At 51.5% G+C, this 22,741-nt stretch overlaps 1 protein-coding gene across 1 annotated transcript in view; it reads right to left on the reverse strand.

Moving 5' to 3' along the window:
• Positions 1-4,495: 4,495 nt before the first annotated feature.
• Positions 4,496-22,741, reverse strand: part of JPH3 (junctophilin 3) — a gene marked incomplete at both ends in the record, with an annotated part of 40,500 nt that continues 22,254 nt past the window's right edge. Inside the window, 3 exons of the mRNA XM_079541514.1 lie at positions 4,496-4,576; positions 10,958-11,868; positions 15,312-15,436. Of these exons, the coding sequence (XP_079397640.1) occupies positions 4,496-4,576; positions 10,958-11,868; positions 15,312-15,436 (1,117 nt within the window). The remainder of the gene's footprint in view (positions 4,577-10,957; positions 11,869-15,311; positions 15,437-22,741) is intronic.

Here is a 22,741-nt window from a genome sequence, read left to right on the forward strand (position 1 = left end):
TGCTAGGCTCTCCAACACTAGGATGTAACAAAGATTAAGTAGAGCTGGCTTCCCACATGCTTTAATTGTCAAGATGGAAACCCATTTGACAGGGAGGAGCCCTGTGTGCAAAACAACAGGTGAGTGCTGCCTTCCCAATGCTCTTCTTGCTGTGCTGTGAGGTTGGGATGAGCCTGCATAGGCTGAGGTTGGTTGTGTGATCTGGTGCAGGTGGTGCTGATGGCCATTCTTAGGCTGTGTGATGAGGGGATGCTGCCATGAGCTCAAAACTGAGGCCTGGCTGTCAGCTCTGATGAAATGAGGCTGTAGTGCTGAATGGGGGCAGCCTGCCTGGGGACTGGAACGCACACAGTGTGCTCTCTGGAGCATTTGTAGCCGTTGGACTTGAGAGTGAAATCAATTCTAGTGCATCTACAGCTGCTGCTCAGCAGAACAAATGAGATGAGCGCAGTCAGCAACAGCCTCAAGGTCTGTCTGGGCCCATCTCGTGCTGGGCAAGGCTCAGGAGCTCTCACTTTTTGATTGAAAATTAAAACCTCTGAAAAATGTACTTTTTTGGTGTGTGATGGACACCAAAGCAGGGGTGCCTGATTATTACCATTATGCTAAGTGCTTGCAGAGGAGGCCAGAATGTGTGTTGGTATCTCAGTCTTCTGAACGTTGGCTGAAAGTCTACAGAAGCCTGCTGTTGGATCAGATAGCTGGTGTTTTTCCACGCTGTAGATCCAGAAGGACCTTAAAGAAGGAGGTGAGTGTTTCACAGGCACACATCAGTGCAGTGACTTACCTAAAATGGTACCCAGGGGAAGGGCTGGGGCTGGAGCTCGATGGAAAACTCGGAGCTGGGAAACTCCCACAATGTCTGTCATAACAAGAGTTGTTCCTGTCTGACGTGCACAAAGAACAGCTTGTGCTTTTTCAGTGTATGAGCAGAACACTCTGATAAAATCCAATTATTCCTTTGGCATCTATCAGATCGTTATGTTTGCCCATCTTATTGTAAAGGAGTGAACGTGTCAACATTTACATAGCAGAAAGCGACCTCAGTTTATTCTTATATCTGGAAATAGTCAAGCTGTTGTGTTGGGATTTTCCTTGAGTTTGTTTTGCTTGTTTTTCAGCTAAAAGGCAAATCTGAAAGCTAAGGACATCACCTGCTGTTTTTTCAGGAAACTCTTCAGGAATTCCTTTTCCTTTGGGCCACACACACATTGTAACCCCATTGCAAGCAGCATAGTGAAATGGGATTTTCTGTTGTGTTTACATGCAGAGCTGGGAGGAAAGAAAGGGCATGGGGGACTGCCAGCTGGAATGCCATCCACTTCAAAGGCTGCACAGAAAAGGCTGCAGGAGAAGGTATGTGGTATTGTCTGAGTGCAGCTTAGCTTGCAACACGTGGGATTACTTCTCCCATCAGTGTGATTGTTTCAGCATAACGGGAGCGTGGAAGCAAATGAGCTGTGGGTTATCAGAGAGCAGCCAGGGAAACTGGGCTGACCTCAACTAAGCTCAACGCTGTTTGAAGGTAGAAGGCCAGTTCTTCACGTCCCTGTTTTCATGGGGCTGTGCTAACAGCAAAAACAAAGTTTGGTCGTGCTGAGCTCCGTGGTTCTGTGCTCCTCATCTTCCCGCAAGCTGCTGCTCGTAGGTGTGCTGTACCTGCAACTGCCAGAGCAGCAGAGCCAGCTGGGGGGCTCAAGGAACTGACTTCTACTGCAGGATCACTAAAACACCCCTGACAGCCTCAAAACCTTCAGCTATTCGTGTGCACCTGATGGCGTGGACGTAAAACAGCAGGGATGGACAATTTATGTAGATTTATGAGCCTTGATGACGGATGTTTTCATGTGCCTTGGGTAGGTATGCATGAATCCATGGCTCGTAAGGCAGAGAAATGCTCTGAATTACCTCTCTCTGGGCTACTTCTCAAGAATATTTCTGGCCTTGGTCTAATGTGGAAAGCTCAGAACTAAGACAAATTGCTCAGCTCCCTATGATTAATAAAGGGATCGTTATTTTTAAGCACGTGGTGTGGGAGCCAATTAATATCAGTCTGTGGCTGTCTCTTGTGCTGAACCTCAGCTTGACCAAGGATTTGTACCCAGGAACAAAAGGATGGAAAATCAGAGTTGTGTTTGCTGTGCTGGGTTGGAAAATAAGGCGAAAGCAGGAACAAGTGGGTCTGCAGCCTGGAAAAGCTACTTGTGAAATGAGTGCTACCTCTGTGTGATGGGTAACGAGGCATTTTTGCACTGTTTCATGGCTATCTAAATATCAGGCTGTTTGCGGGGAAGCATTTGACCCACTTCAATGGGATCTTTGTGTCATGCACTCAACAGACATCCATAAAAAAAAACTTCTCCAGAGTCCTTAAGAAGAGCTGCATCCAGCATTACAAAACACAGCGCAGCACGGATGAGTGCCTGAGGCTGCATCCCAATACGTTGCTGTTGGGTTCATCTCGGGTAGGCAGCATCCAACCACAATATATCACTGTTGGGTTCATTTCAGGTAGGTGGTGACCACTGAAGGGTAAAAAGGATGACTGAGGAGCAAAGAGGAACCGCCAAAAAGTGACCAGGTGCCAAGAGGATGGAGAGTTATTGTGGAACACGCCTTGGGAGATGTGCTGGTGTCACCTGCCCTCTGCCTGAAAGGGAGCTGTGGAGGAAGGGAAGCTGCGACAGGGAGCGAGAAAGACCATGTAAGGAAAAGAACTGAATTTAACTGGCACATGCTCTAATCCTTAGTTTATTTCTGGTTAAAAATATAGCAATCCAGTGCAGTGTAATAAGAAATCTGCTGAAAAGGTAGCAGAGAAACAGCTAAAACAGAAGCGAAGCAAAGCGGAGTCCGCTGCTCCCCACAGCATTGCATGTGGCACGCAGAGCAGGGCCCCTGTGGGTCACATCCTGCCTCGGGGGCACAGGGTGATGTCCTTGGCCATGGCCAACCCAAATCGTGTCTGTGGGGGCTGGGAGGAGACCTGGTGGCGGGGCAGGACGGCGCGGGGAACCGGGCGTGGGGTCATCAGCCTTTACCAAGCCAGGACCACGCTCCTGTGATGGGGACCATAACAGCTCAGAACAGGGATACGGCATCTTTAATGAGTATGCATATTATCGGTGGGCAGAGGGGAGGGGAGAAAATCAAGGCAGGCATATTACAAAGATGGTATAAACAAACGAATCGAGTGACATAGAAAAGAAAGAAAAGAATACATCCTTAGAGGCTGCCATTGCCAATGATGTTGGTTTTTTCTTTTTTTTTTTTTCTTTTTCTTTTTTTTTTTTTTTTTTTTTACAGGGACATGTTGGAAGCTGGAATATACATCCTGCATTACAAAGTGCAAAATACTACATGCTCAGAGCCCAAGCATGATGTCTGAAACAGTCCACAGCAAGATGTAAGGGACAAACCCACCACCCTCTCCCTCCTTTCTGGCACATGCTCCAGTGCTCCTCCCCAGATGCCATGTGAAAAAAAAAACAAAACAAAACAAAACAAACAAAAAAAATACAACTTTTTATCTTATTTTGCTTAATTTTACTATATTACTTTTTTTTTATATATATTAGGTGGATCAGAATCGAGCCTCTCTTGCTGCCGATCTGCTCCCTGGCATCTCTGTGGTTGTGTTGGAATGCTCAGCTCCACTCGGGTCACTGGAGATGCCTGCACGTGTTTGGGGGCCCTGGGCACGACGCCGAGCCAGAAGGAAGAGCTGTGAGCAGCACTCAGCCTTGGGAGGTGCGCCAGCCCTGCTGCGTGGGGACGGGGCTGAGGGCAGGAGTGTTTTCCCCCCGATTTCCCCCAAAGGAATTCTGCAAGACACAGTTTGCAGCTTGGTTTTGACAACAAAGAACAGAATGGGGCTGGGTGCTGCTTCCCATCCTTCACATCCCGGCAGGGCTTGTGCCTTCCTGTGCTCCTCTCCTCCATTCACAACCGGCCACCTGCTTTGGTTTTTCTCTCCCATTTCCTCTCTCGTGAAAGCTGTTGGATCCCCCCAGGAAGCTCAGCCCGGAGCATCCCAGGATCCACACACCCTCACACCCATCCCCTCCTCTATCTCCACTTGGGGTTGCTCACCGTTGTTACAAAATACGTTTTCAGGGGTGAGGGGAAGAGGAAGGGAAATGAGGTTTTCTTTTCTCTTTTTTTTTTTTCTTTTTTTTTTTTTGTTGGGATTCCTTCTCATCCTTTCCAGTGTTGGGGGGGCAGAGTGTTGATAGCATTTTGCCATGCCACACAGCATAGTGTTATACAAGCAAAGAATTTTTGGCTAAAATCCAAAAAACATCACCCAGGAAAAAAAGGCAAACTGTGAGTGAGACTCGATCGTTTGTTGTTCTTCTGTGAAAAGACTTGGAAATTGTCGTAGGACAGTTCAAGTTATGATTTTCCCTTTTTGTTGTTTGTTTGTTTGTTTGTTTGTTTTTAACCCCCCATTCATACATGTAACTGTTATTTTTGCAAACAAGACAGTCTTGAATTAGATGAAAAAGTTAATAAACAAAATGGCGACTCCAATATTTAGTAAGATCACCATGACTACCAAGATGGGAGCTGAGCCCTGCAAGAGAAAGAGAAGGAAACGAGTTAGAAGGAGCCCAAAGCACTGCAGATCCTCACCCCTCCTGCTGGGACATCTTGTGGTGGTGACAATTCCATGTGGATCCCAGGGAGTGCACCCATCTACTGCAGTGTTATTTGCTTATGGGCTTTGCCTGGGTCATGTATGTAGGAAATCTGGCTCGAGCAGAGACTTGATAGCAGTTGAGGTGGCAACTGAAGTGAGAAACAGTTAAAAAATAAAAAAAATTGAGTTGGGTTTTAGAGTTGTTGGGGGCGGTTTGGAGGAGTCTCCAAGGGATGTTTTCCAATGATTGCAGTTGCTGTACAGACATCCTGTTGATAGCAAAGGCTGGCACGCTGCTCTGCGTCAAGGCAATGTTTTGGACAGCCCTGATGATCTGCTCTGGGCTCCACAGCAAATTCTATTGGGGGGCTGTTTGGGAAACATCCCAGCGTGGTTGCACCTGCCTGGGGTGGCACTTCTAGCCTGGGATGAGCATTGCATGAGCTGCTTCTCTGAGTCCCCTTTGCAGCTGCTAAGGGGGTTGAGTCTGCTGGACCCCAATGGGGCAATGGAAAGGGACTGCACGACATTCCCTGTCCTAAAGTGATAGCAGGGAGAGCTGTGTGCAGGTGGGTGGCAGCTATTTCTTGGTGTCGCTGCATCCTCATCTGTTCTCACTGCTGCAGAGCTATGCTGCCTCTAACAGCCTGCAATGGTGCAGGTGGTTCCTCTGTGCTGTACCAGAGCCCTTGTGCCCATCCAGGTGGCATGGGGCAGGGCTGTGGGCACAACTGTGGGGAAATCCTTGCACCAGTGCTGCTGGAAGAAACGCTCCGTGCCGGACACAGCGGGTTCCTCCTCTGAGCAGTCTGATTCAGTTTGCATTGGGAGTGGGTGGGAGCGAGGATGCTGGAGCTTGCTGGAAAGGCATAGCTGTAGCTTAGCAACAGGGTCAGAGGGAGCTGAGCAGAGGGAGGGATGGCAGGGAACGGCTGTTGGCAGCCAGGTACCCCCCCTGGCTGCTCCCAGCCACCTCCATCTGCACTGCCTGAGCTTGGGAGCCACAACCCGGCCCTGCTGCTGCCAGGTGCTGCAGTGCACGATTTAATTTTGGGGTTTTAGCTCCATTGCAGAAGATTACTGGGTTTTGTGATTTTTGAGCTCGTGTCAAATGCAATCACAGATTGTGAGCGATGATCGCTGCTGTTGTTTTTGTTGGCAGAGCAGTGTGGAGACACAAAAGGCATTTGGTTTCCTTCACCTCGCAGATCAGGGCTGCTCCCTGGCACACTGACATCAGCTGTGGTCCATGCACAGCTCCGTGTCCCTGCCAAAGGGCAGTGACCATTTCTGCCCTGCTCTGCCCATTGGATCGCCTCGATGACATGCAGACTTAGGATGCAAACTGACCCAGCAGTGCCATGAGCCCCTGCTGCTCTGGATGCTCTCTGCTCCCAGCTAAGGGCATGCATAGGATTCCTAATTCCGTGATATCTGAGCTTTATCCTCACCTGGGGATAGACCTGGTGCTCTGGCTCAGATTACAGCACTTTGGTACCTGAGGCCGGGGAGGGATTTATCTGGGTGAGCCCTCAGCCAGAGAACTGCAAGAGTCAACCACCCAAGCACACACCTGCTGGCACCAGCATCACCTGGGCCCCCCTTATATGAATGTTCTGCTCCGATCTGCACCTGTTTGCATCTTGCATTTCAGTGCAGAGCCAAGAGCCAACACTTGCTTTCCTGCTGTACAGCTGGACTCTTCTATGTTCTCCTCTCCCCTCCCAGCACTTCTCCCAGGGCTGGTACCCACTGGCCTTACAGTGCATTCCCTGGCAGGGGCTGGAGCCCTGCCTGCAGCAGCTGCCCCCATAAGCAGCTTTGGGACACTAAAGCTTCTGTTTTAGCTCCAATTACAAATCTGCACTTCTCAATGCTTACATCTGGCTTATTTCTAACTCGTGAGGTCTTTGTGCCTTTGTTCAGGGCAGGCACTTGCCCTTCTCCCTGTGGATGGCAGAGGTGTCCTGAGAGATGTCTCATCTGCTTCTAAGCCATGATTCCTTTTTTCCCATCGTGGGATGATGGGCAAATTTCATCAGCACTGCAGCTCTGGGGCACAGCTTTATAATAAGATCCCTGGGCTCCTTTGTGGGAGAAAGAAAACAGCTGCCAAGGTTATGAAAGGTAGGGGTACCAGCAGGTGCTGGGGCTCCTGGAAATGCAGGGATCAGCTGTGGAAACTCCAGGCTTTCCTCCCGAGTTGAACAAGCCAAAAAACAGATCCCAAGCCTTGGAAATGCCAAAAAGTGAAGAACCCCTCCTTATGGCACAGCAGTGATCTCTGTGAATGCTTCCATCACTTTGGGGTATCTTTTGGCATCTCCCACGGTGGCACCACCACTCCTCCCCCCATTGCTTTGTTTGTGTGTTCTGTTGGGGTTTTTTTCTCCTTTAACCGTTGTGTAGCAACTTGACTCTCACCAGGAACACATGGGACAGCTGGTTTACAAATTAATTATGCCACAACCGTATTTAAGTATTAACAATCCATTATTATCAGTTATCGCAGGGACACGAGCTTCATCTCTGCCATGGAAACCATCATGCAGGTTACCTAGGAATCCCTTTGGGATCTGTTAGGTGTAATTACTAAGGACTTGGATCAGCAAAAAGCATACGGGCGTTGTTTTCCAGCCTCAGCACTACAAGAAATGCTGAAAACTTCACAGCTGGGTGACATTAGTGCTGAATTGTCACCTCATTGCCAGGCATGGGATGCTGTGACACAGCTCAGGAGTGCTCAGCAAGGGGAGAAGGGGGGCTGGCTTTGGTAAGGGGGTGGCGGGTTCAGGATTTTGGTGTTGTTTCGGTCAGGAGGTGGCATTTGGTCTCAGCTTTCTCAGGAAGGGATGCAGAAGTGGGGGATGGCAAAGAGAGCTGAGCTCCTCAGCTCCATCTGAGGGCCCTGAGACGGAATGGATGGGGAAGGGACACCGCTGGGTTCAGCATCACGTCGTTTTTTGTCCCCAACGTTATTTGTGTTGTGCTGGTGTAAGTAAAGCCTGCGTGTGGAAGAGATCAGAGGAAGAACAGATTTAAGAAGCAAGAAGCCCAAAACTCGGTGCAGGCAGCAGCACGCACCGCAGTCCATCTCTGTGCCAGCAGCTGATCCCCAAAATTGGGGGGGGAGGGGGTTGGGTGGTCCTGGTGGAAAAGGGAGGAAAGAAAAGAAGAGAGAAAGGAAAGAAAGAAAAATCCGAGATAGAAAGCGGAGAGGACACAGCGCTCAGCCCCACGGGTGCCAACCAAAAAGCATCCTCGGGTGTTTTTTGCAGCACCCAGAGATGCAGGCAGAGCTTTGCCATCTGCTGCTTTAACCAAAATGCGGGGCTGGGGGCTGGGGGGGGGGGGCGGGGGGTGGTCCATGCGATCTGCCTTCCCCACGCCGCCGCGGTGCGGCTCCGGCAGAGCCGGCTGCACATTGGCTGCCTCCTCCCTGCTCTCCCCAGCGACAGGGAAACCTGCTCGGAATACATGGGTGGGAAATGCGCAGGCAGCGGGCGGGGGGATGCTGCAGCTCCTGCGTCCTCCTGCCTGGCACGGGGGGGGGGGGGGGGGGGGGGGGGGTTGTGCCATCCGTAACCCTGCAGACGGTTCGCAGACCCCTGCTCGCCCTTTGCCATAAGAAGCAACGCCATCAGCACGGGCTGCGACCGCGGAGATCGCATCTGACAATGGAGCGGGATGTCAGGAGCGGATGGGGCTCTTTTTTTTTTTTGGTTCCTGCCCCACTATCAGGCTTTCTCAGTGCGGGGATTTTAAAGGGCCAAGCACCCAGCCTGCTCGCATCCCGCTACCTTCTGCCGCTGAATGAGGACAGGCAGATGGGGGCTCCTTCCCACAGCTGTGCTGGGGACCCACGGCCCTGAAGTGTTCCTTTCTGGGGGCTGCAGATGTTCTTTTTTCCTTTCCCCCTCAGTCCTAAAAATACAGCCGATGGATAAAAGGAGCTGCTGGCCTCTTAGAAACCTTTCCCCTTCCAGCAGCTCAGCAATTCCTTTCCTCCTTTCCTTTCCTTTAGGCCATTTCAAAGGCTCCAGGAACCCGCTTGGACACAGGCTTGAGCTCTGTACCTTGTGGTTCTCAGGGCCAGAATGGACAGTGATGTCTATATAAGTTATATTAACCCGAGAATGCTGGTCCCAACGCACTGCTTTATGCTTTCATCCAGGTGATGACTGATACAGGCTCATTCTGTATGCACACACACACAGATCAGGCGGCTCCAAGCGCAATTTTTGGCTGTGACCCCCCTGATAGCAGAGCACCAAGCATGGAGCAGGGAACGGCCTTACAGGGGAATGGAAACCAAGGGAACCCAGCTCAGAAGGGCAGAGAGGAAGGGGCAGGCGAGGTCACAGCAGTGCTGGTAGGATGGGACGTGGGGTGGCACACGGCTGCCCCTGCTCACCACCCCACGCTGCTGCCCAGCCGCTGCAGCCGCCCATGCAAGCACACTGCTGTGTGCTAGAACAAATTGTTGCTGGCATTGTGGGTTATTTAAATCTGCATATTATCCCTTCCTCTGTATTACATTAGCTTCCTCCCAAACCTCCGCCATCTGTTCCACCCTCGGTTATGAATGTGAGAAAACTGAACATGCTGCTTCGCAGCTACAGCACTTCAAAGGACGACGTGCAGCCTAATGGCTGTTCTGGGCACCGCCTGGCGTTCACCCCGAATTGCCATCGCTGTGATGCTGCCTTGGGATCTGTGCATCCAAAGCTGCAGCTCGTACTGGGAGCACTGGTTTTGCTGGGCTGGCAGGCTGCATCCTGCAGTCTACCAGCAGACACGCTGCCTTCAGCTCCTCTGAAATGCTGTGTGGGTGCTTTGGAGCCTGCGCTGAAGCTTGCAGGATGGATAGGAAGGCAGAAAGCTACAGGGCTGCATGTGGGGGTGATTTATCATGGCAGGCCTGCAGCATCCCGGCTGCTCACGGGCTGAGATGCCACTGTTTCCTTCTCCCACCCATTTGCTCCCATCCTCTGGCAGCACAGGACCATCCAGCCCTGCCCAACTCAACAAGGGCCCACATCAGACCACCAGCACTTCACCCAGCACTGCAAAACACGGGGGAGAAGGGAGGCAGCTGTTCTTGGTGTGAGTCCTGCAATCCCCAAACACAAAGGCTGGGAAGGACCCAAGAAATCGCAGAGCTCAGCTTCATCCAAGCTGTACCCAAGCTGCAGATGCCCAAGCTGCTCTCGCACCACCTCCTCCCTCCCAGCCACCAGGGAATCGATCCCAGCTCTCAACTCACCAGCGGTTGCTAATGGCTCACCCCTGCCTCTTCTGCTCACATTTAAGCCCATTAATTCTGTTCAAGAACAGATTATTACTTCCTACTTTGCAGCAGCTGTTATACGCTTGAAGATTGCTTTGTCTCCTCTTCTCTAGCCTGAACAACTCCAGCTCTTCCCAGCAGCCATCTCCATTGAGCCCCTCTCATCCCGAAATGAGGAACCCATGGGTGTCCCATGGGCTGTTATCCAAATCCCACAGGCTGTGCTGCTGGAAGCAGGCTCATGCTCTTCTCCCTGACTTGTAGAGCTCCTGGCTAGCCCATCACCCTCATTGTAGTTGCCCATTGCTTTCCCTGCCTGAATTGCATCCAGCTGCCTGCACGGACTGAGCCCAACCCATTTGTGACATGCCCTGCTCCACCTGGTTCAGGTCCCCGGTACAACACGGTGACAAAGACATTGCTTTGGCATCACACAGCAGTGGAGAGGCGCTGCAGGTCAGTGCAATGCCCAACCACCACGAATTGAGCAGGAATGTCATGCTTTTGGGTCATATCATGCTCCTGGGTCATATCACACTCTTGGGTCATGTTGCAATCTAGAGTTGTGCATCACCCTTGGGTCACATCATGCTCTTGGGTCATGACACACCACTGGGTCAGTGTCACATCCTTGGGTCATGTCACAACCTGAGCCAGCATGAAGTTCTGTTGCTAAAACCCAACAAGGAAGCGTCACCAAAGCCCCGCCTGCCCTTGCACCTTTCCCCCAGGTGAATACTTCGTGCCCACCAGCTCGCCTGTTCTTATTGCTGGCCCCCAAGGATAGCTTACGAAGCTCAGACTTCCCTGCTTGCATCCTCCAGCGATAAAACCACTGTTCCCACCAAGAGAATCTGCAGAGGAAACCCTGCATCCCCTTCCAGCAGGTACTCCAATGCAGCAAGGGAGAACAGAGGGGAGATTCCAGACACAGACCCATAGCAATGCAGAACTCACTGCAGTCCCACGACAGCTCCATACCAGCTTTCTCATCCAGATCTGAACACACAACGTTGCCTACTTACCGTACTGGACTTGAGCGCATCCCCACTGTCCTCTTCAGATTCTAGTGCAACAGGTAAGGATTTCTGTGGCGGGGAGAAGGTTAAGTCCCACCTTAGTAGCCGGGGCTCAGCTTTGTCCCCAAATCTCAGGTTTTCCAGTTTCTGAACCGTAGGCTCGGCAGAGGAAGCTGGCCTGAAATTCTCTTTGTTCTGGGACTTAGACCTCAGTCTCTGAACCCCGAAGCCCCGCTCTTCCCCGCGGTGGTCGTCAGCCATGCTCCTGCAGGCTCCCCCTTTGCTGTAGTGTCTTTTTTGGGTGTGAATCTCTTGCATATACGAATCCATCCTCATGAGGGGCTTCATCTCCATCTCGTAATTGCTCATCTTCTCCTCATCTAGCTCAAGCAGCTTGGAGCTCCCTGAGCTGTGGTTGTGAGACCTGTGGTGGGAAGTCCAAGAAACCGTGGCTGGGGAATCTGTCCACCTCTCTCTTTGCTTGTGGTTGGAGGCCGAGTGTTTGTGCCCTCCGCTCCGCCCTCGGTAATCTTCGGGGACGTTGGCCGACCCGCTGCGCAGCGTCCCGCTTCTCACGCCGCGCGTCCCGCCCGCCTTCTCTTCACTCCAACTGTTGGGTCGCAGGTAATCCCCGCCTCGCCCCTCCAGCAACATCTGGATCTCCCCACCCCTCTCTTCGTCCACCGAGACCTGCCTGGAGAAGTGAGCGCTTTTGTTCCTGCAGGAAGGGCCCAGCGGCGGCGTGGAGGAGGGGCTGGCGGGGAAGCTCTGCAGAGGACTGTCCTCGGGGGTCAGGTCGGACGGCGTTGTCCCTTTCCTGTAGAGCTCAGGGCTCTCCTGCTGCAGCGGGGTGCCGGTGGAGAGGACCTCGATGTCGTCGCTCGAGTTCTGGCGTTTGGGTCTCTGGCATTCGAGCCCTTTTCAGGGAGTGGTTGAAGGGGGGAAAGAGAGGGAGGAAAGGAGACAGGGTTATTTCTGTTCATTTTTTAATGACAAAGAGGAGAGATGAGCGTTGGGTGGCCATGAAGCTACAGGATCGGGTCAGGACTGCAGCACAGAGGAGCCGTGCACAACTTGTGCCACCGGACCGAGAGCGAAGGCACCACACATCGAGCCCAAGGAGCACCAGGTGGCTTCTCCCTGGGGATGGGCAGCTCAGGAGCAGCTGAACGTCTTCTGCAGGTGGCGGGTGAGAAGCACGGCGCTTCTCCAAACAACTAAAAACTCTGGGTGGTATGAATCCTTCATGAGACACTACATAATTTTGGAGGGTTGCAAGCCACCAGTGGTTAAGTCTCATTTTACCCTCTCAAGGCATAGCTGTCCTCAGCTAAAGCCGTGCTAAATTACATGAATAATTTGATAAATATATTAACTACCTAATGCCCCTGAAATGCATCTAATTGCAATTGCTATGGCTAGACAAGAAATGAGTCTCAAAAAGAAGAACTCAATTTCTTACCGTGGTTTAAAAATAAATGCTCGGAAGCGCCTGCTCTAATCTCTATGCTTTCTCTGAGCCATTTGCTCTCGTGCAACTTCTTGGGGAGCCGTCCCTGTGCACCCCATGATGTGATCTGGATACGTATGGGAGGTGCTGATGGATGTCCCCACTGGAGGACTTGCAGGGGAGGCCAGCAGGAGCTTGGAATTTTCCTGCTGAAGTAATTTCTCAGTGGGAAATTGGGCTCCTAATATGTTTTCTTTTCTGTGTTGTTTGCCACAGGAAATTCTGCTTGTGTTTTGGGACAGTACTCAAACAGCTCGGTCTTAGTTGGTTCCCTGTGAATCTGTGGGAGAATGGGTTTCCCAGGGTTTATCTGGGGTCCCCGGGCGATCCTTGTACCGCTGGGAAATGGAATGAAGGAGAAAGATAGAGCTCACCACTCTGTTTTTGTGCAGAAAATCTCCCTGAGGGCTTTCTGGGGAAAATACAGGTAGGTGGGCTGCTGGCTGCTGGGGAGATGTTCCCAATTCACATCTTCCTGGCTCACACATGGGAAACTGAGGTGGGGAGGGAATAAAGAGCTACATATGGGAAAGCTACTTGTATGGCTCAGATGCAGCCAGCTGTTGGTGCAGGCTCATCTGATATTAAGGACTGTAGAATCATTCAGGATGGAAAAGACCATTAAGACCATCACATCCAACCAACCCCACCATCCCAGTGACCACGTTCCTCAGTGCCATTTCTCCATGGTTCTGGATCACCCCCCGAGTTGGTGACCCCACCACTCCCTGCTCAGCCTATGACAGAGCCTGACTGCTCATGCAGAGGAAGAAATTGTTCCTGATGTGCAACCTGAACCTCCCCTGGTGCAACTTAAGGCTGTTTTCTCCTGTCCTCTTGAGCATCCCTGCTCGTCTCAGGCTTTGAGCACTCTTCCCCTGTTCAGGTCTCCAGAGTTCTCAATGGAGATGCAAAGACTGGAAAGCTTCCACCAGCTCCAACCACCAAAGGCAGCCTCAGCCTGCTCACAACTCTGCTCCATCGCCTTCACACCAGCCCAAGGCTCTCACAGCCACCCCGAGCCCTGTGATAGAGGTGAGAAAGGCCCACCATGCTCCTGCATCCTCACCCTAGGATCATAGAACCGTTAAGGTTGGAAAAGATCGCTGTGACCATCGAATCCAACCGCTGACCCACCCCACCATGCCCACTAAGCAAGTCCCTGCATCCTCACCCCATCTCAAATTTTCCCCACCCAGACCCGTAATGGGCTGAACTATTTCTGCTTCTCCTTCCCTCTGTGTTTTCACCCCCTGCACTGTGCAGCCCTGGCTGGGGCTCGGGGTCGGGCAGCGATGCAGGGCTGCAGGCTGCTCTTTGCAGAGGAACACGACCGATGCATGGTGCCATCCTGCTGGCTTTCGGTACCAAAGGATGTTCAACAATTATTCTGCTCTAAAATTAGCTGGCAAGCACGTGATGTTCCTGGAAGAACCGTTGTGAGAGCGCTACGGAGGATGCAGAGCACCAAATCTGGATCTCCAGCAGGAGAATTAAGGCAGCCGTGCCTGGCCATGGCACCTTCAAGGAGAGCACGTGCCCCATGTTTTGGGTGGTGTGTTTGTTTTTTAATGTCCTCTAAATGCAAGGTTCTGCCCCCCTTCCCTCATGCATGACCCACCAAGGGGTGAGCACCAGAAGCACGAGCCCCACCACCAGCTGTGCACTGCGTCCCCATCCAGCAGCTAGTAAAAAATGTATTACCTAAAAACATCTTTCTGAGAGGTGGTTTAAAACAGCCAAGAGGAAATGGAGATGAGGAATATCTCAGGGCTGAGGAAGCCCCAGGGACCACACAGCCCTGAGAAAATGCTCAGATCTCCGACAGACAAACTAGAGGTCTACAGGTGGAGGAGAAGGGTGTTTAAGCAGGGCTGTGCTTTCTACCAGCAAAAATGGGGCTGTGTGGGGCTCTGCAGCAGACCCACTGCATGGGATGGTGGGGTTGAGAGATCCCCTCTGCCTGGCGAGCAGCACTCCGTGAGTCACCGGCACCAGCCCTCGAGCAATTAAAGGGAATGAGTAATCTCCAGTTAAAGAGCTGGAGAGGGGAGAAAATAATGACAGACGCCTCCTAATGAGGGTTTGGTGCAGGAAAAGTTTTGAATAAAGCCATTCATACACATTAATTACTATGTTAATTATGGCTGTGGGGACTTGGATAGCTCCCTCCTACCCCTCTACGCACAGCTTTGGTGGGGCAAATCCCCCCCGTGGGCTGAGCATCCTTGGCTTCCTCCTCCCAAAGCCCTTCCTGAGAGAAAACTGCTCAGATGGGCACTGCCTGCTCCCCCCACCCTTGATGGGCAGAATCTGGTAGAAACCATTGAGAAAAGCTGGAAATGCCAGAAGGACACCTGGCTCTGTGCACATGTAAATGCATACAAGTCCATTGGGCAAACCCTGAGTGCGTGTTCCTTGATACCTTTGCACTGAAGGAGCACATAACACACACTTACAAAGCCAAACTTCCCAAAGAAAGAAGAAACCAAGCTCTTGAAGCCATAGGGTAAAACAGTGAGTACTTTTGGGATCATCTGAATTTGCATGTTGCTTTTGGAGCCATCGGTTTTGTTTTCTGGGCAACCATTGGAGACTATGTGTTAAAAAGTGGAATTGTTTCAATGCAAGGAGACAAAGTCCCTGCTCTGATAGGGCTGCACGGGGTGGAGTGTTGTGTTGCATATGGGAAAATAAGGCTCCACAAGCTGATGCTATGGGCACCCAATGGTGCCAGGGAGCTGCGGGCACACAGAGGGTGTGCAGGGCTCATTTTTGCCTATTCTATTTGCAAATCCTGATATGAGATAAGTGCAATGTGGGCTGTCCAGAGAGGCATCACGCACTGACCGTTTTCCCTGTGCTGGAAGGAAGGAGAAAACTCTTTGGCAGTGATCCTGGCGATGCGCGCTTCCTCCTGGGCTTTCTGTGCTGCTGTCATGGCCGCCTCTGCCTTGGCCCGGGAATGGGAGGTCCTGCAAGGCAAGCAGAAAGACAAGGATGTGAGCAGAGGGTCACAGCACTGCTTGGGGTTTCCCTTGGTCCCCCCAAAGCCCAACCCAAAGGGTTTGGGCAGAGCTGTGCCCGGTGGTGTTAATGCGTTGCCACTTTGTGATCTCCAAGCGGTTGCAATAGCGGTGATCTTCAGTGGGGACTCAGCGCTGCAAAAAGGGCTGTGTTAAAGGCACGGTGAAGGCTTTGATCTGCAAAGCATCTCCACTCCTGCGTACCGCCTGCCAAAATCTCCGTCCCGCATCTCCAGGCCGAGCCCTAAAGCAAACCCTGCAGACTGAAGGCGAGGAAAGCAGCCAAAGCACAGCAGGGAGAAACCCAGAGAGCACCCAGCAAACCCTAAGGCTCCTGGGACACGATGGAGATCCTGGGGCTGCCCTGCACTCAGCCAACACCGCGTCAGATGGATCAGCATCCACACCCTATTGCACAGAGTGCATCCTCCAGAGGTGTCCCTTCCCCTTAGCGAAGCTCTCGAGGCACTTTAAAAATCCTCCTGTTCCTCCCCGCCCCGGTGCAGGCAGCGATATAAATAGCTCTGCTGATTCCTTTTCCCTCCAAAAGCAGGCCCTCCATCTCCTTTAATCACTTTTTTTTTTTCTTTTTTTTTTTTTTTTCCCTCCTGCTCTCTGAATTCCCTCTAATTTTTCGACATCTGCTTGGAGAGGAGTTGCCATTTCTGACAGGCTCCTATAAATGGAAAACAGGGCCAACAACGTGCCTCGCTCCGTGCCACGCGGTGCGAGTGGGAGCGCAGCTGTGCCCCATCACCTCTCTAAGCCCAGGCAGGATGTGAACATCCCCTGTCCCTTTTGTCCTTTGTTTTTAAGTGCCACAGACTTGCCTTTGCTCTAATCAGTGCTTTTTTAAAAATGCAAACCGACTGCTCTACAGTAATTATAGTATCATAGAATGGCTTGGCTCCGGTTCCAACCTGCCCACCATGGGCAGAGCTGCTGGCCACCACATCGTTTGCTCAGAGCCCCATCCGGCCTGGCCTTGGGCACCTCCAGGGGTGGGGTACCTACAGACAGTGCCAGCTGAGGCTTGAAATTAGGATGCTGCCTGCCTGACATTGTCCTATGGGCACTTCTACGGGAGCGGTCCATCCATCAGCTCGCTGTGCTCCTCCATCCTCCTCTGCCTCCTCTGCCTCCTTGACCCAGGAGCGGTCTGGAGAAGGGCCTGTCTCTGTCCTGCTGCAGTGCTCTCAGACAGCATGCTGCCGGTCCCTGCAGGCCTGGTACAAAGGATTAATAACGGCTGGTGGTGTCTGGACCGCACTCAGCAGGCAGGATTACACGCTGCCGCCAGATCTGCTCCCTGGAGAGGCAGCTGGAGGCAGATAGCTGGAGCTATCTGTCACTTCTTCCAGCACTGTGCCAGCAAAGGAGGCTGGGAGCAGCTTGTGCCGCTCACAAGCAGTCCTGGGGACAGACGAAGCTGTCTGCAGAATGGAAGGGCATGCTGGAGCAGCCTGCAGGGAGCATCTGTGCCACGCTCCTCTCTCATGGACCCATTGGCTCCCATTTCTTCATTGAGATGGTTCAAAACATCCATCCCCTTGGCGTGGATGACTTTTCATCCCTTTGGCTTCTTGGCTTCCCTTCCCTTTGGTGTCATTGACTTTCTGTCCCTTTGGGTTGATGGCTTTCCATCTCCCTGGGATGGGTATCTTTCCAACCTTTTGATGTTAATGGCTTTTCATCCCCTTGAATTGATGGCTTTCCGTCCCTTTGGGGTGATGATTTTCCATCCCTTTGGATTGATGGCTTTCCATCCCTGGGAAACTTACTCCAGCATCTTCTGGACCAGTTCTTCCCCATCAGATCAGCCCAGGAACAGCAGCTGCTTGGGGGTTCGACCCGGGCAGAGTTAAAATCAATTTCATTAATTAAGTCATCTCCAATCTAAAATATTTGCAATGCCCACAAAGCAGATAGAGCGCTGACTGCTGCACAGAGGCGCAGGCAGGCTTAATTGTTTGTAATGCTCTCTAAGATGCTTGCAGAGAGACGGCGTCGGAGTGAAAAGCAGAATTATGATGATCTATACGTTGCATAATAAAATACATAAGTATTCCCAAATAAATGCAAGTAATCCAGTTAGTGCTCGCATGACTTTGTCACATACTAAATTTAACAGCTGTCTCCTTTATACATGCTTGCTGCTCGTGGCGTGCACTAAATCTTAATTCCCCAGCTAATTGACTTTCTCTCCATGTAAAGCAGTTCTTCCTCCACAGGCACTGATCTACTCACCTTTCTCAGTCGCAGGTGGGGATTTTGCTGGGGTGTTGCCCAACTCTGAAACTGGACAGTAGGTCAGAGGGGCTAAATCCTAGAAACCACAGTCAAAATAAGCTTGAATTTGTCCCTTTGTTGCCTAATCCTGCAATGACCACGCTGGACTAATGCCGTTGTTTGCAAGGACTTGATGCCCCTTGCACCTCATTTCAGCCGTTAGAAGTTGTGCCTCTGCTGGAAGAAGCTCCATTAGGTTTCCTCTGCCATTGATGGATGAGTGTGGGAGAAGGATCAACACATCCCAACGTAATGGAAATGGGCTCAGTATCGATGCACGCAAATGCAAAGGGGCTTTGGAGGATGGCTACAGCTTCTAAGTCTCATCTTAGCCCACAGAGCATCCAAACAGGATGGTGTCAGAGACTGGGAAGAGCCAAAGGGGGATGCTGGGGTGGATTGGAGCTCCTGAGACCCACGGGTCTGTTCTGACCCACGAGCTGCTTTGGGCTATTGCATTTATTGGGTTTTGCCAAGCTGACTCACTGCTCTCCTAGACCGGGCGTGCGATCAAACTGGCAGGAGGCACTGGCAGGAGGCAGGGGGAACAGCAACCAAACATTGCTGCAAATCTTTGCAGATCTCTTGCGATTCGGCCAGAAGTGACAGGGGAAAGGATAATACCTGAGAGCGCCTCGTAATGCCAAGTTTATCGGCTCCGGCTAATCTATGAGAAACTGGAATAAACTGATCTGAAAGGAAGAATGTGGCTTTTCAGGAATGCCAACAGCGACTCCTGCTCGGCTCTGTATGCACTAAGAGCTGAGAGGGCTTTTGCTGCAAAACCAATGCTCAGGGCTGGGTTAGCCATAAAGGAGTGAGCTTTTGTTGGGAAGAAACAAAGGAAAGATGAGACCAGGCAAGGCTTGAGCGGTGTCTATGCTAACAGAAAGCTCTGGCAGGAGAACAAATTAGGCTGGAAATTTGTGGACCATTGGAAATATTTCTGGAACGGAGTCTGCTCAGGAGTGGTAAAGGTGATGCTCGGGTTCATCAAAGCGTGGGCTGACAAGAGAGCCATCCTCCGTGCTCCTTTTTCCCTGGTGTTCCTGTAAGGAAAGCAGACTCTCTTCTGAGAAAAAAAGAAGTAACAGACTTTTTGAGAAAAACCTGGCCGGGGCCAAAGGCAGTTGTGCGGAAACTGGGAAATCTGCATCGTTTGTGGCTTAAATGTGACGAAGAATCACATGGGCAACATTTCTGAGCAAGGAGGGCTCTTTCCCAAAATTCATATGGCAGCTGTTGCTGGGGAATTCCATTTCCTTAGCTAACAAAGCCGTCCCTTGCTCAGTGGGATCCTGGCACGCCAGGGAATCACAAAACTGCTGCTGTGCTGCTTCTGTGTGTTGGGGTGGAGACGGCCAGCAATTCCCCCATGGCAGAAAGCTTGGCTCTCATTGGCATCTCCATCACTGCCCCTCGAACTGCCTGATCCTACAGCAAAGCCGTGCTGCAACATCTGACAGTGCTCAGCTAATGATCAGAACTGTTCCTAAGGCCTTCTCCTGTGCAGTGTTTTGGGGCCTGATGAGGAGCTCTGCTTACCCATGGGCACACACAAGCAGTGCGGATGGAGTCACGCCGGCAGTGAGCTCATCCCAGGCCATAATGAGCAGCCTCAAGTTTTCCTAAGGGAGCAGGCTGGCTCCATTGGATTCACTTTGTCTCTCAGGTCAATATGTAATCAGGCAGCTTTTGTGTTTTGCTTTTTTTTTTTTTTTTTCCCCCTCCAAATGCATCTTTATCTTCCTATTGGAGGAACGTTTTCTCCCTCCATTACAGAGGGTCATGCATTTTTCAAATGGCAAAATTCAATTAACACACAGTAGCTGCTAGAAAATACTTTGGGGAAAATTCAGTGAGAGCGTTTCTTGGGGCACAGAAGTCTCAGGGCTCTGCTTTCCTGTTTGGTGGCTGCCTTGGGGCCGACCGCCCGCGTGCACAAAGCTTGCTTGGCTGCAGCATGCTCAGCTGCATTGAGTTGGCTGGGGTTGTTTCACACTCCCATTAGCACAGCTGAGAGCAGGATCTGGCCCTAATTGCAGCAAGCTGAGATGCACTGAGAGCTGTAAAGCAAAAGTCCCTGAGTGATCAATGCCAGTAAACCAACCCTAGAGCTGAGGGGAAGGGGGTGAACACCAACGCAGCCCCAGTCAGGGCAACCCAACCCCTGCCTGGGACCCACCTCCACCCCAGGGCTGCCTCAAACCCCGACGCTTGGCCACAATTCCCACTCTCCTCCATGGGACAAATGGGGACTGAATTATTAATAGCTGCTGCAGACTGTCTGGCTTCTACCTCTGCGGGAGCACGGCTGATTTAGGGCAGAGCGTGGCCATGTGGTGCTGCTGGGGAGGGCTTCAAACCCATCTTGCATGCCTGTGCCCACAGGGCTCCGGCTCAGCATCCTTTCCCATCCCACATCCAGCACCCTGCTGGCCCTATAAGACCAGCCCCATAGCTGGGGTGGCTGTGACCCGGGGCTGGGCTCTGTCTAGACGCTTCCTTCGGGGAGTTGAGAGATGGCAGCAATTAACAACCTGTTTGTTATTTTCACTATCTGGCATTTATTGCCCCGATAAAACCCACTCTTAATTCCAGCTTGACTCTTTTCACAGCTCTCCTGGTTGGGTTGTTATTGCACTAGGCTTGCCTTGAGTGATTTGTGAAGGCAGTAATACAGTGCCGGTGTTCAGGGGGTGGAATATTAGACTCACCAATTAGCTATCTGCACATAAATTCCCATTTACCTGCTTATCACAAGCATATCTGCCTTGCCTGCTTCCTCCATCTACTTTTTCCTTTACCATCCCTCTCCTGTTGCTGGAATGCTTAATCAAGGAGCAAAAAGCAGCTAATGTGACCCCCTGACACGACATAATGCAGCCAAAAGCTTCTGTAGCCAGACAAAGCAGGTGCTGTGCATAGCAAGGGGAGCACCTGGCTGCCCAGCTCCAGCCCAAGGTGGAGATTTGGGGTGGGGGACTGAAAGCCCATCCCCCAAACCTGAGCTCTGCGTGGGGCATTCCCAGTGATGGGGAGCTCTGCTGCTTCCATGCTGGGGTGAAGCAGGGAAATTCTCATCATCTTCCTTCTGTGGAGCTATTCAGCGTTGCCCAAGAAATACGGAGAAATGTGGAAAACGCCTTGGTCGAAAGCCCCAGTCTGATTTTCCTTGTGCCATTCCTAAGAACTGCAGGCAGCAGGCACCTGTGTCCCAGCCTGAGGCTCTCCTAAAGTCATGGAAACGTGGCAATGGGGCCAATTTCCATGGAGCTCCTTTGCTCCAGGCTCCCGTGCCAGTTCTCCTCCAGCTCTATGCTTTTCAAGCTTACAGATGAAGGAAGAACCCATCAAAGCTGCATGTGCAGCCCTCTGGACCCTGAGCCAGATCCTTCTCAGGGCAGGACCAAAAAGGCTTAACGCCTCCATCCTCTCCAGCTCACCTTATTGCCATCATCCCAATTCAGTCACAAGGATGCTTGTATTTTTTTTTTTGTTATCCCTCTCAGTGCTAAACAATAAGTGCCAGCCTGGCACAGCCAAATAGATTTCAGAGGGCTGGGGCATATGGAATCATATAATCATGAAGGTTGGAAAGGCCACTAAGATCATCTAGTCCAACCATCAACCCATATGGGGTGGGTGGACGGCTCTGGTACCCAAAATGGCAAATTTACCACTGTTGGCCAAGATGCTCTGCAGTATCCTTCCCAATGAAAGGACAAGCAGAACAGGCCGACCCATGCATCTCTCTCCTGGTGGATTTCCTTCTTTTTCTTTTTGCTCCTGGCAAGGGCAAAGTGAATGGATCTTTCACACCCAAGACTGTGTGCAAGCTGCTGTGAGACGTTATTTACAGCTCCTGAGATAATTAACATCTGGAGAGGGAGTCTCATCTCCTGCCATCTGTCACTTGTAATGAAACTACAGAGGATGGGGGTGAGTGATGAAGCTGGGCAGCACCTGCCTGTCCTGGCGTTTCGGTCCTACTGGCCCAGAGCTGTGTGCAGGAGTGGAGCTTTGCCTTGAAGGAAGGACAACATTGATGGAGAATGGAGACAGGTGGGAACAAATCCAGCTCCAGGTATGGAGTTTCCCATCTTCTTATAAGCTGGAAACATTTCAGATATGGTGTGGCTGTGGCAGAGGCTGCCCAAAGAAGCTGTGGGTGCCCCATACCCGGAGATGCTCAAGGCCAGGTGGATGGAGCTATGGGCAACCTGACCTGGTGCCTGGTTCAGTAGTTGGCAACCAGCCCACGGCAGGGAGTTGGAACTGGATCGTCTTTGATGTCCCTTCCAACCCAACCGTTCTGTGATTCTCTGCTTGCAGCAACGTTGGGAGGTTCATCAGCTGCTGGAAAATGATGGCAGGTGATGCAAGACCTGCAGGAACGCATTTGGAGCAGGGTGTGGGAAGAGTAGGCTTCAAGGAAAGGGAAGAAATGGGCAGAAGAGATGCGGAGATGTTCTCTTCTTCCAATCACTGGGTTGGATGGGGCAGGTTTCCACGTGTTGGTTTTTTTTTTTGTATAAGTACCCAGGTACATCATGGAAAAGGCCCATTTGAATGATGAGAGGAGAAATGGGAAACATTAAGCTCCCTCTGGTCCCTGCTCTTGTCGAGTGCCTGCAGACAGCCGTCCACGCACACATCCCAAAGGCACAAACACTCCTCTAACCCTGAGCAAAAATAGCACGTTACAAACGATCCTGCCACTTCCAGGCAGGAGGCAAAACAGGTTGGAAGAAATCACTAACAACCCTTGGCAAGAAAGAGAAGAAGAAAGAACCAAGAAAAAGCAAACGAAGGCACAAAATCTCAGAGGATCCTGGGCTCTGCTGGATCCTCTGCACACTGCAGATCTATACTGTCTGTATTAAATGCAAAAACAGAGCAGCAGAAAAGCCCGACATCGATGCCGCATTTGGGTGGAGATTTTTAAATGCACAGCAGGCCAAG

The sequence above is a fragment of the Tetrao urogallus genome (genome assembly GCF_951394365.1).
Source record: "Tetrao urogallus genome assembly, chromosome: 12".
In the NCBI taxonomy this organism is placed as follows: domain Eukaryota; kingdom Metazoa; phylum Chordata; class Aves; order Galliformes; family Phasianidae; genus Tetrao; species Tetrao urogallus.